Raw genomic sequence first — 14,738 nt, 5'->3', positions numbered from 1 at the left:
AGAGGCGTCGAAAGAGCATCGCAAGTCCTTTCTAATTCCTCCTCTTTTTTATACCACCACAATGAAAAGCAGAATAATAAGGGAAACGTATACTCAGCGGCGACCTCCTCCACACTTACTGTGGAAATGTGCAACATCAGGGGGCTCCATTCCAATCTGGATGCCGTCCATCACCACCACCACCACCGACTTGTGGTTCAACTCTGACGGCGCCACCGCCACACCTATTTCTGCCTTATAACAACAGTTTTAAGTGAGGCTTTGTTCTGGTTTGAAGGGTGTGGTAAGAGAGACATACTTTTCCGAGGCGTTCCAGCTTAGTCCTCAGAAGCATCGGCGCATCTGTGGCCAACCTCAGGTAAGAAACTAAGCAGCAGAAGCCATTTACCATCAGGTGGACTGCATGCTCGTCTGCTATTCCTATACCTATTATAAAAATCACTACCGTCCAAAAACATAGTTAGTAGAGGACTACTAACTATGTTTTTGCATTTTACCCTAGTCCAAGTAGGAACTTGGACTAGGGTAAATTGCATTAAGTATAGGAAAATATATCAACGTTGCAAGCTCAATTTCATAGACAACATTTATTTAAATTAAAATATCAGAATAAATGTTGTGTAAATGGGACATGAGCGTAAATACGAACGTATTTGAAGCCTTTGGTAACCAACCACCGGACATAAGTAAGCAATGCAGCGCGGACTTGCTTGTTTACTTTGATATCTATTTGTATTGCGAAGTCATAAAATGTCCAAGCTGGACCATGTAATGAAAATGATATGATATTTGCTCAGATCAAACATGCCGACTGGCATCGATCGGTTGACACAGCGCTATACTAAAATTATCATATATATGTTATTGCCAGTATGAGTTACAAATATTTGAAACAGTGATCGACAACCTGATGTTATTTTTAAAGTTCCGTGCCCAAAAAGTAATAACGGAACCCTATTAGAAAGGCCCCCGCAGTCTGTTCGCCTACCACTGGGCTCAACATATTGAAACGTAATAGAATACTGGGCAGAGTATTTATGACGGTGGCCCCTTTAACAAACAAATACTAAATATAAAAAAATTGAATATAAATGGACGCCATACAAGAAAGCCCTAAATTTCAGCGTTTTCGCTTTATTTCTACTTGAAACTAGAAATAAAAAATATATGAAAATTCGGTAGTATGGCACTCGAGTACGAGTTCGACTAGCTTATGGCCAATTGTTTTCTTTAAGAATGTTCAGTGACTGTCTTTGTTTTACTTTATGATCTTTTACTTTATACTTTACACCTTCCAATTTTAATACATTATAGCTGTACCAGGTACAATATGGCCCATGTTACCGAGTGTTACGGTTTGAAGGGTGTAGTAAAGGAGAGACGCTCTTTTTAATAATTTAAATTAAAGGAGATGTTTCAAAATGTATGGGCTCCCGGCCACCTTTTGTACACTATAATAAAAACTAAGAAAACATGCAAAGAACAATTCGTAGGGGTTCATTTTCTTCAAATCATGTTTGTTTAATTGTGTAAAAACAATAATTTACACTTAAACTTGCAACACAATAGTGAAAAAACATCATGGCGGTAGTGATTACCGTAATAATGTCATCTGTCATTCTATTTTAACATACTATATGTATTATATACTTTTTAATATATTTTTTACACGAATGGGCGTAGATATATAAATATTGTATTGTATGTATTGAGAAACAATGCCTATATTTGATAAACATTAATTATATTTACTTTCATGAATCTTGACTTAAAACAAACATACCAAAATATGTACTTCTATACCAATTTATTTTAGTTAAAACATTTAAGTGTGTAAATAAAACAACTTTAACTACACATTTAGATAATATTTTATTTATTCTTGACTGAGATACATTATTTATTCATTTTCAATATCTTCCCTTATCAATATTTTCATCCAATCATGTAGCAGGTTCTGTAATATCCTGTGACGAGCTCAGCCCAAACATCAAACAATGGTCATAATGTGAGCGCAGCTACCTACGAGTACGGTTCGTTGCCCGGCGATGCAGTTGCAATAATAACTGATTATTTTGTCATCCCAAGAATATCCTTGTCTTGCTATTGTAATTATCTAAAAAAGAGAAAAGTAAAAAGATCAGCTTCTCTAGTTTAAAATTATTAACGATTATTTCACGATTAATACAACTAACTCATGTATATTTTACCTGATGATATTGAATCCTTGTCAACACAATCCACAGCGATCGCACGAAAATCACAAGAGTCCATAAAACATAAGCTGGGTAAACAAGTAAGGTAGAATCAGTCCAAAATCGTAAGCAGCACAGAGCAGAAACATATTCAAGATTGATTTATATAATATGTATATACTTTTACACATATCAAATTGACAACTTCTTTTTTAATTTGACATGTCACTTACATCTATAAAACCAGATACTATTTAAAAGGTAGTTTTGTTATAATTATTATAAATAATTAATTAAATTCAGAAATAATGACGGGATACCCAAAACAAAATCCAGGTTGTAAATTACTAAGGTAACAATAACTTTACGACAAAAACAGCGAAATAAAGAATTACCGACATCCAATGAGTATAGTAACCTATGTGTAGGGTACACATAGGTTCCCTGACCGACGTCGACAGTTTTGAAAATTTGACATTGACAGTATTCCGCCATATTTAATATTTCAATGAAGAATGCTTATTTTAAATATTTTTAAACAGGAATACTTTAGGTTATCAAAATATATGTGTATTTTTCTTCAATTATACAAATTATTCGTGTTTTTTAGATATAGTGTACATGAGATGGCCGAAAATGAAACATCTCCTTTAACGTAAATAAATGTCACAGATAATAGAGCGAATAAAAAGATGGGCAAATTACTAAGTGTAAAAAAGAAGTGTTATGATTTGCGTATGTATCACATGTATCACAGATTAAATTAACACATGGTCCAGAAGGTACATTATTGGTATATGTGCCGTAAGAAACTATACAAATTATTTACTAATTTGAAAGTATTATTATATTCAGTAATTTGATGTTTAAGTTGATATATTTTTTAATACTGTTTCTGGGTAGTGTTTGTATTTTTGTGTATGTTTTAGGTTCCCATTTAATGAAATAGGGCGACTAAAGTGGTTGAAAATTGTTCGCAAGCAAAGAAGGAAAGACGATTGGCATCCAAATAATTGGAGTCGGATTTGCTCTGAACATTTCATAGACGATGATAGTTAAATCTTACGAAAAAAAAATCCATTTTTTATTTACCTGCATTTAATCATAAATCACTCTTGAATCCCTCTCTTCTCCGTTCCATGCAACATTCGCGCAGAGACACGCACTGAATTACGTATTTTTTCTTCAATACTAATACTAATGAAATTAATTCATATACGAATTTATTCTCTCTATACCAAGTACATTATAGATAACTCTACAATTACTTCAAATAGACGCATCTGACTCATACTCATCTTTGACGAATAGTCATCATGACTATCACGCACAAAGTTATATGTTTCTCCCTTTTTTACACATTCAGTTAGACGTGCTGTCCTACTTGGTCCTCTTGACTATTTATTAGTGTTGTTTAAATATAATATTTGTAAAGTAGTGTGCAGTTCTCGAAATGAGTGCCACCAACAAGCGCCGATTGTTTTGTTAATAACCTATCTACGTATTTATTAGTAGTATATCTATGCTAAAAACATATAATTTCCTTCTTTCTTTTTATATACTTTCCCGCGACATTGCTACTCACCAGCAATTACATAGACTCTTATTAACATAAAGGAGATGTTTCATTTTCGGCCATCTCATGTACACTATATCTAAAAAACACGAATAATTTGTATAATTGAAGAAAAATACACATATATTTTGATAACCTAAAGTATTCCTGTTTAAAAATATTTAAAATAAGCATTCTTCATTGAAATATTAAATATGGCGGAATACTGTCAATGTTAAATTTTCAAAACTGTCGACGTCGGTCAGGGAACCTATGTGTACCCTACACATAGGTTACTATACTCATTGGATGTCGGTAATTCTTTATTTCGCTGTTTTTGTCGTAAAGTTATTGTTACCTTAGTAATTTACAACCTGGATTTTGTTTTGGGTATCCCGTCATTATTTCTGAATTTAATTAATTATTTATAATAATTATAACAAAACTACCTTTTAAATAGTATCTGGTTTTATAGATGTAAGTGACATGTCAAATTAAAAAAGAAGTTGTCAATTTGATATGTGTAAAAGTATATACATATTATATAAATCAATCTTGAATATGTTTCTGCTCTGTGCTGCTTACGATTTTGGACTGATTCTACCTTACTTGTTTACCCAGCTTATGTTTTATGGACTCTTGTGATTTTCGTGCGATCGCTGTGGATTGTGTTGACAAGGATTCAATATCATCAGGTAAAATATACATGAGTTAGTTGTATTAATCGTGAAATAATCGTTAATAATTTTAAACTAGAGAAGCTGCTCTTTTTTAGATAATTACAATAGCAAGACAAGGATATTCTTGGGATGACAAAATAATCAGTTATTATTGCAACTGCATCGCCGGGCAACGAACCGTACTCGTAGGTAGCTGCGCTCACATTATGACCATTGTTTGATGTTTGGGCTGAGCTCGTCACAGGATATTACAGAACCTGCTACATGATTGGATGAAAATATTGATAAGGGAAGATATTGAAAATGAATAAATAATGTATCTCAGTCAAGAATAAATAAAATATTATCTAAATGTGTAGTTAAAGTTGTTTTATTTACACACTTAAATGTTTTAACTAAAATAAATTGGTATAGAAGTACATATTTTGGTATGTTTGTTTTAAGTCAAGATTCATGAAAGTAAATATAATTAATGTTTATCAAATATAGGCATTGTTTCTCAATACATACAATACAATATTTATATATCTACGCCCATTCGTGTAAAAAATATATTAAAAAGTATATAATACATATAGTATGTTAAAATAGAATGACAGATGACATTATTACGGTAATCACTACCGCCATGATGTTTTTTCACTATTGTGTTGCAAGTTTAAGTGTAAATTATTGTTTTTACACAATTAAACAAACATGATTTGAAGAAAATGAACCCCTACGAATTGTTCTTTGCATGTTTTCTTAGTTTTTATTATAGTGTACAAAAGGTGGCCGGGAGCCCATACATTTTGAAACATCTCCTTTACTAAAATCTAGTGTCATGAAAATATACCCTTTCACGATAATGAAGTAGTGATAGACAGAAACTAGTTTTACTGTTACAACAAATGATGACCTGATGGTAAAGAACCTTCGGTCCTAGTTTCAGCGAAACCAAAACCGAAGCTCGTTCGGAAATTTACACGATTCCGTATTTAAGCAAGCATTGCCGAATCCTATTTTTTGGCAAAAGTTTGGCTGAAACCGCAATTTCGACTTGTGACTTATATAAAAAATACTTGGTAGCAGCCATATAAAAATAGCGAAATAAATAAAAAAGTTTTATATTTACAAATAGCCTCTTTACTTATTTAAATAGAGATGAGAGGGAAATGCTACCGTTAAAATTTCAGCTGCCCTGCGAATTTTTATGCGGATAAATCGAGCAGAAAAATTTGTATTTACTTTCGCGACAGTTTTTCTAAGTCAGTTTCGCCTTTCAAAGTACGTTATAAAGAGTACAATATTTGGCTTACGAGTGAATAGGAAATATAAAACAGAAATCCCCTGTCAGAAGAATTATACAAATATTTGCCTTTAGAAAAGTTGGTTGCCGTCTTCATATTTGCAAATGCAGTAAAAGGATTTTTTTTATTCTCCTTTCTCTCCTTAGTATTTTCATTCCTTTTAAGTTAAACTACTTTGCAAGTACCAGTAGGTATGTTGTTAAATGTATGAAATTAAACTCAAATAAAAAAAATCAAAGGGTTGCACTTCAGGAGTGCCGGCAGAAGTGAAAACTTTTAAAACCTAACCTGAATAATAAAATATAATAAATAAAAAATGTAACCGACACCCATTGACATATTTTTTCTATGCTGACAGCGGATGACAACTTGACTTTTGCAGTTTGTTTTGCGTTCTTACGAATTTTCGATCACCCCACGTGTCCTGATGCGAGTTTAACACACACACATTTGTCCATCACAAAAAGTGCAGAACTCCGTTAAAGAAGTTTGCACTCTGTCTGTAGTACACACTAGGTCTGTAGTCTTACTACTTTAGTATTCCAATAATTGAGTTAATTAATTAATTGATTAAAATCTTACTTACTGACAATATTTATATATATATAAAAAATTCATAATTTACGAAATGTTTAAATTAATGAACGGCGGGAACTTAACTGCCAAATAAATATGAAAAAAAATGTATTTTCTTAAAATTGAGGCTTTTCCTTTAGTTTGTCATTTATCATTACTTCCCAGAATTTGATCCTTATATGTGACACTATCAGATAGTGGAATAATATAGAGGGTGTATTTTTTCATTAAAATGAACTCGTTCGATTCCCGGCTAGAGTAAAAGATATTTTAAAAAAGTAATAATGTAGTTTTAATTTGTATCAAAACGTAACTCCTTTCAGGATTTTCCGCTTATCTTTATAGTTTCGGATTTGGCCCTGAAGGCCCGTTTGAAAAATTCACCCTGTATATATTTACCTATAAGTATTGTAGTGTAATATTTATGTAATTGTCATAACATAATTTTAGGGACAATTCTATTATAGGTACATAATAATATATGGAAATTGGACATGTACATTGTACATCGACGAACAATGAGGTTTTGGTTTAAAGAGTCTCCTTTGATAGGAGTCAAATAAAGCTAAAATACCATTGTGTTACTGTCAAAGGGATCATTCACTGTTACAATGGAACGACTAGTTTCATATCACGAAATTCGACGATTTTAGCTACCTTCGGGCTATTGGGTTTAAAGGTATATGAGGCGAGTTGTCATGACCATACGTTCTGTTGTGAACGGGACTGCCCAGTTTTCTACTTTTTTCCGAAATACCCTAGAACCACTCGAGGAGTCGTTATACAAATGTTATAGAAAGTGTACATTGCCACCGTTAATTGGCACAAAAGAGGAGATAACACTTTGTATAATATATAAGTATTTGTATAATATAGAAGTAGCAGACTAGCATGCAGTCTACCTCATGGTAAGTGGCTACTGCCGCCCATGGACATCTGTAATCAGGCCCAGACAGGATTAGATGTTCCTACCCGAGGTCGGCCGCAGATGCGTCGCTACCTCTGAGGGCTAAGCTGAAACGCCTCGGAAAAGTATGTCACCCTTACTTCCTTCAAACCTGAACACAGCAACGCTTAACACTGCTGTTATGAGGCAGAAATAGGTGTGGCGGTGGTGCCGCCGGAGTCGAACCACAAAGAGTTCTACCACCTTCACAACACTATTTATCGCGGTGGTTAAGTAAAAGAGGACTTAACCGAAAGTAACCCAATTTTGTTGTATTTAATACCTCGGAGCGTAATTAAAAAGCCAGAAGGGAGTTTATTAAAGCGTTGAGTTTCATATAAATTGATTACTCCCCGAATTCTACATGAACTAATATGGCTTCGGCTTAATAACCTGGAGGCTCGAGTTCGAATCAGGATTTTTTCGATTTAATTAAGGCTTTATTGGGAGGTACTCATTGTGAAGAGCTATATGGTAAAGCGACCTGCCAGAAAATCATGAGTTTCAATTTTCCTTCACGTTTACATAATTTCCTTTGTTGTTTCTGTGTGAGTGTGTACATTGGAGACTTTTGATTTAGCCTAGGGCCTAGGGCCGCCTAGGGCCCATGCACCTGTACCCATAGTACAAGTTTTTACGTTTGTTCCAAAACGTTCAACGTTTATGAATTCGCTCCTACAGCGAACTAAAATCTCGCATTATGAGCTTTAAAAAATTGGATAGTCAACGACATTTAATTTTACGAATATAAACAGAATGCATACATTTTTAATTGAATTTTGATAGCGTTATATCTCCGTCTTCGAAACTTATTCTTATACGCATTCAACCACTTCGCACCTAACCAATTAAATATTTGCACTTTCATATTTTCTATATATTTTGCATATTTATTAAAAAGCGCAGAGACTTTATTATTACTTGATTCTTTAATTACTCCTTCTTGTACGTATTACTTCTAAAATAGCTATCTACGGATTACGGACATGTAACTTTTAAATAACAAATATGTATGTGTTGGGTACTTATACTATATGTTGGAGTGAGCTTATGTTCAGGGTAGTGCCCCTAATGGAAACTGTGTTGATTGTTGTGCAGGATTAGTACAGGATCTGCATTTCATTTCCTTACATCGGATGTTCTCACATCGCAGGGGCCCGGGGTTCAGATCCCAGGCACCCACCTCTAATTTATTCAAAATTATGTCCGTATTAGAAATTAATTATCACTTGCTTAAGCGGTGAAGGATAACAGTGGGGAAACCAGCATTGGGACAGTAATGGGTTGATGATGGCATTAAGGTTACTTCTGCCTTATATACCTAGTAAACTTTTTATTGGACATTGTTAATCAAAATCATTTTTCATCAACTTTGTAAATTTATTTCTTAAAGTTGTGAAGTTATTTGTAAAGTTATTTTATTAGTGCTTTTGTATGGTCTTACTGCTTATGTCTATATTTTTATATTATATTATAATTTGTGTTGTTCTTTAAGTTCGTATAATAGTATTTTATGTGAGGTCATGGATAAAAGTGTTTTTTTACATTTTCAGAACAATTTTTAAAGATACCCTAGCGGTGGTAATACCCTACCACTGCTTTTGAAGGTGTTTTATTTATGAAGAAGAAACGACGAACGAAACTTCATAAAATGCATCTTCACAAAATATTCGGGAATTAGCAATGTCATTTGCTAATGGAGTAGGTAAGATACCTTTATAATATGTGGAGCGGAAACAATATTTTAAACATAATGATTTTTTAAATGTGCTACCTAATAATTCTACAGCTAATACAAAAACAAACAAATACGATCTTGTTTAGGATATTTATAAATAAACGTACGAATATTAAAAATTCTATTAGCAGTTTTATTTTTGTTCATAGGGTATTTATTTTTAAAGAACCAAGTATTTTTACCAATTTACCTCTACCGGATTCGGTCGAGTTCCATCTGTATAGTTACGTAAATTTCCTTAAGCGTTAACACCTAGTATATTAGACTGAAAAGCCACAACTGACTCTGAACTATGTATCATGTTTGTAATGTGAGAGCATATCGTACACATGCTCTCGTGTTGCACGAATTCTGGGAGACGGGGCCTTTGTAGGGCGGATAGATTCCTGCAACGGATTAAGTTTCCGTAATCCTTCCTTTGTGCAGCTTTCAACCTCGTCAATCATTTAGAATAATTGACATGCGCAATATAACATAGGGATTTATCATGTATAGGGGTATTAATTGTGAACTGCTCTTGATAGCGATTGACTAAAGCTGAAGCCGAATATCTCCGTATAGGTAAGCTGCTTTACAATACAATGGAAACGTTATGCGACATGTTCCCAGTAATCACTTATATGTTATATATTTTGATGCAACGCAATAAGGGGGTAGTCACGTTCATTATAATTACTTTATCAATCTGTAGCTTTAACCTAAAGTAAACCAATCTGTGACCAAAAAGCAGTGATAGCCTAATGGTTTAGAAACTCGGCCCCTCGAACGAGGGATCCGAGGTTCAAATCGTAGGCCGTAGTACCTACCTTTGATTTTTCAAAGTTATGTGCATATTAGACATTAATTGTTATTTGCTTAAAACGGTGAAGGAAAACATCGTGAGTAAACTTGCATTCCTGAGAGATTCATACAAAAAAAAAAGTGTGTGTGTGTCAGCTACGACGCACGATTGGAGTTTACTCCTTACGAACGATAATTATGATATATATCGAATAGAAAAAAAGGGTAAATGGACGCATCTGCTAAAATGATAAGAGAAACAAACATGTATCTGTAATTATTCGGATTATTTATATTACTTCAATAATGCGTATTACATAAAGTATGTTACAAAATAATATAAATAATAATAACAAGAAAACTTTAAAATCAAAACATTAAAACTTGATGGTTAGGTTGCTGTTTATGTACGTTGTATATAGATGTATACAATAGATGCTACTATATGCATTTATTATACAGCATGCATACCCTGTACTCGGCAGCAGTATACAAGTTGTGGCAGAACTTCGTAATACGCAGGCGCGCAACACACACGTACAAACATACGCACACATTCAACTCTCAGACTGGAGGTAGTGAACTATACAGTGAGACTACGAAGTATCGCGCAAAGAGGAGACCCCGAGAATGAGATACGCTGTGTAATGTATTCCATCTCATTCTTTTACACGTTCAATCCTACAGATATATATGTTTGTCTCTTTCTACGTTACGCCTCAACTTTTCGTGTTACACTTGATTTTACTCCTCATAAAATTTCCGTACCGGGCCTTATAACTCAAATCGTTTCTTAAGGAGTAAACTCCAAAAATCTTAAAGGTATGTGAAGTCTACCAATACGCACTTAGCCAGTGCGGTGGACTATGGCCAATCCTTCTCATTCTGAGAGGAGACCCGTACCCAACAGTGGAGCAATAATGGGTTGACGACGAAACCAATCTGGGCTTCTCGCTTATATTAGTGTGAATACTAAGATGTGGCAGTCGGCGAACACGGCGAACGGTATAAATGTCGGACCGACTTTATGAGAACGGCCCCTCACAGTTAATATAATTAACAAAGACTTGAGTATCTGAAAAAACTGAAGACTGTTTCAAGGTACTAATTATATATATTAAAATAATTATTATAAGGAATCTGCTTACACATTTTATTTTTAAAAAGCAATATTTTCTCAAAGGAACTTTTTAGTATATTAATCATCAGGCGCTCTTTAAAAATGTAGTAGGTAGAGCTTCCTTTAGACGATTCTTATTTAAAGGTAAGTTCTTATAAAATTCAAATGAACGTAAGATATATTCAGACGGTCGTCAATTTATATTCCAGTCTTCAGCAGAACTGAAGACTTAAAGGCACACGGGCTTAAACCCACGTTAAAATAAAAGTATTCTCAATAGTATTAAAAATGAAGAAATAGTATAAGAGCCTGAAGATTTTTTCAGTTCCCTGTTCATCACAAGATAAAAAATATATTATTTTTTTGTTATTATATTTCGTTTGACTAAAATTAATTCGATAAAGAAATAAAACAAGAATTATTATTACAGTTTATATAATTATAAAACTGAATGAACTGGAACGTTTATATGTAAAAAAATTGTTATTATTCTACTGTCAAAAGTTTTTGACTGCTCCTATTTCCTAAATTTCACTGTCACAATGACATGTTACGCCTAAAAAGATACAAAATAAATAAATATCACGCGAAATGGATTAAACAAAGCAAATAATACCGATATAGTTCAATTATTAAGAGTAAGTGTGTTCAAAATGAGCTCAAAAGCTGCAAAAGTGGCCGAACTCTTCACAAAAACCATAGCAAGTACGAAATGTTTCGACCATAACCTTCGTAAGGTAATGTCATAATGCATTATATAAAAATAATGAGTTATTTTTTATGAGATTGAAGTAGCTACGAACACGTAATTAGTAATGGTAAGTGGTTATTGCCACTCATGAAAATCTGTAACAAGTCCATGTCGAACAGGGATTACAGTTGAAGGTGATCGCAGACGCGTTGCCACTGGAATCAGCTGATCGCTCCATATGTAAGGAGCCGGCATTCAAACCCTTTTACCGTAACGCATGAATTAACGTTAAGAATAGATGTACAATCTACAAGTTAAAATCTAAATGCCAAAAATCTAGATTAGAACATCTAAGAACCGAAAGGCTAAACTGTACTTTATGACCCGTCGAATTTTGAGTTGCGTCCTTAGTATACTCAAATTATAGGTTTGAATTGCGGTTTTAATTGTTTTAGAACTAGCTTATAGAGTATTTATGAGGGTGAGATGAAGGGGGTTGGTTTCTTTCAATATCATGTACATCCCCTAATTTTATAGTCTTAATTCCTAATGAAATACATAGGTAACCTTAAAATTTAAAAGGGGGGGGGGCTCCCGCAACCCCCCCTTCACAGGGGAAGTTACTATGATTTCCTAACTCCCCCTGACCCAAATTCAACATCAAATTGAATTGACGGATCATAAAGTAGTTTTACCAACCAAATATTATGTGAGTATGTATTTTTTATTTAGTTTCCATCTATTACTTTAATACAAGTTGAAAGATCCAATACACACAAATTCAATATATTGCTTTTATACAATATTTGTGTAGTTGTATTGGAGTTTTAAGTTTAAGTCAAACATAATTGAAATTGATCCCATTTAAAATAGTAGAAATGAAGGCCATGAGACCCAAATTTTATAGTGTCTATATTAATTTTAGGTAACACAATTTATTTCTTCTATAAACTAGAAAGACTTGATTTTAAATACACTTAAAACTTGAAGGCAAGAGGTTAGTATAGTTGTTATATAATGCAGTACAGACTAATAATTCAGGTTCAAATTCAGTACATATAACAACCACAACCAAACACATTCTTTTGTCGATTTAAAAAATGAACTTCTAAAACAAACAACAAGATATTTAGAAATAAATTATAAATATATAAATAACTGTTTGTCTTTCTAAATTTTGTTGGTGAGGTCCTTCTTGAAAAATATGCCTTGTCCAATAGTTTATCTTTTTAACTTTTGTTGGTTTCTAGGTAAAGGTGGTATGCTGTGATAAAGGCAGACTGGTGACCGAGTTCCAAGTTGGGCCAGAACATCTAAACCAAAGAGGAACACTCCATGGTGGGTTCATTGCCCATCTTGTTGACGCTATCTCCACGTATGCTCTGACCGCAAATGACAATGTTGAAACTAGAGGAGTTTCTGTTGATCTGAGTGTGAGGTAATTATTCTTTTAGGTTTTTTCATTATAGCGATGGATATGTGAAATCTATAATGTATGCTAAGATTTATTTGGTTCTAATAATTAACTAACTCTAATAAAATAGTCTAGCTGTTGGTGAGTGGTTGCTGCCATCCATGGACATCTGGTTCAAACCTCAATGGGAGTTCTACCTGAACTCAATCACAAATAATTTGCCACTTCGGAGGACAGACTAAATTATTTCATTAGGTACTTACAGGTTATCTGCTATAATGGGTATGGTATAATAGCATTATAGTTGTGTTATAATCAGTCCAGCTGTTGGTAAGTAGTCATTGCCATTCTGTGTTAAACTTCAATGAGGGTTCTACAGTAGCAGTTCTAGCAGTGATAGCCTAGTGGTTAAGAAACGCGGCCTCTCGATCGAGGGGTCCGAGGTTCAAATCCCAGGCACGCACCTCTGATTTTCAAATTTATGTGCGTATTAGAAATTAATTATCACTTGCTTAAACGGTGAAGGAAAACATCGTGAGGAAACCTGCATACCTGAGAGATTTATAAAAAAAATCTTAAAGGTATGTGAAGTCTACCAATACGCACTTGGCCAGCGCGGTGGACTATGGCCTAATCCTTCTCATTCTGAGAGGAGACCTGTGCCCAGCAGTGGGACAGTAATGGGTTGATGATGAGGGTTCTACCTGAAGTCAGATTCACAGATTGTGATTGGTCAGAGATGAGTTGCCACTTCCAAGCACAAACATGGTGGCCTCTTATGTAAGTTGGTGTGTGTTACTTAAATGTGATTTCATTTTCATTTATGGAGTTACTTGCGCCGCTTCTTCTCCATAGCGAAATACCTTCCGAAAGGGTGGTAGTTTGTTGACTTTCAAAAAGTATTCTATATGAATAAATTTTGAATAAATGAGATTTGAATTTGAATTAGGTTGTTACAGGTTATGTACTATCACAGTTATGATACAATTTTATTATAGTCATGTTTTAACTTATTTTCAGCTACTTCAGTGCTGCAAGAGAAGGTGACAACGTTGAAGTTGAAGCATTTACGAGAAAAGTAGGAAAGAAGATAGCATTTTTGGAGGTAGAAGTAAGGAACAAAGCTAATAATCAAGTTTTGGCTATCGGCAGACATACCAAGTATGTAGGCATATAATGTTGTGATATAAACTAGTCTTTAGGCTCAATAAATATTTTAGTTCGATATTGTGTTTTATTTTGATGATGGTAGCTAAAAAATAAAATATCAAACTAAATTTCCACTTTTATAGCAACAATTTTTGTTTGTCTATGAGTAATTAATTGTAAATTATATATCCTTAGTGTAACATGTGTGAGCTATTATTGAAGCATATGAAATTGAATATAAAATTTCTACATTCACAGTACCTAATTTTTGTTTCATGTATGAGTAGGTAAATTATATCTTTAGTGTAATATTAGCTATTGTTAGTATTTTACTTTGTATTTAAATAACACTGAGTCAAATTTAATAAAAAATCGAATTAATTACATATCTTGTTATAATGAGAACTTAGACATAGTGTATGTTGAGATATAGAAACTTCTGTACTATTATTAATATGGTATCACTACTAATATAGATTTTGTTTAGTAAATATAGTGTACCTATGTCACTTTAAATTAAGTTTTAGTCATTGAATGTGACATTTTATTATAGTCACAATAATTTAGATATGTACTTAACAGACTTTGATATTAATGTTTCCTTA

General features: G+C 33.4%; 1 protein-coding gene across 1 annotated transcript; it reads left to right on the top strand.

The window, feature by feature from the left end:
* The first annotated feature begins 11,395 nt into the window (after nt 1–11,395).
* Nucleotides 11,396–14,209, top strand: LOC140743300 (acyl-coenzyme A thioesterase 13). The gene is made up of 3 exons (XM_073074463.1): nt 11,396–11,616; nt 12,821–13,008; nt 14,005–14,209. Exons 1-3 carry the CDS (start codon nt 11,533–11,535, stop codon nt 14,159–14,161), a joined length of 429 nt encoding a protein of 142 aa, XP_072930564.1. The 5' UTR covers nt 11,396–11,532; the 3' UTR covers nt 14,162–14,209.
* The last annotated feature ends 529 nt before the right edge of the window (nt 14,210–14,738 follow it).

This window comes from Epargyreus clarus, unplaced genomic scaffold (genome assembly GCF_041222505.1).
Source record: "Epargyreus clarus isolate Ecla_fem2 unplaced genomic scaffold, WU_Ecla_fem_2.2 ptg000007l, whole genome shotgun sequence".
Classification (NCBI taxonomy): domain Eukaryota; kingdom Metazoa; phylum Arthropoda; class Insecta; order Lepidoptera; family Hesperiidae; genus Epargyreus; species Epargyreus clarus.
The sequence above is the reverse complement of the archived record's forward strand: the minus strand, read 5'-3'. Positions and strand labels throughout refer to the sequence as shown.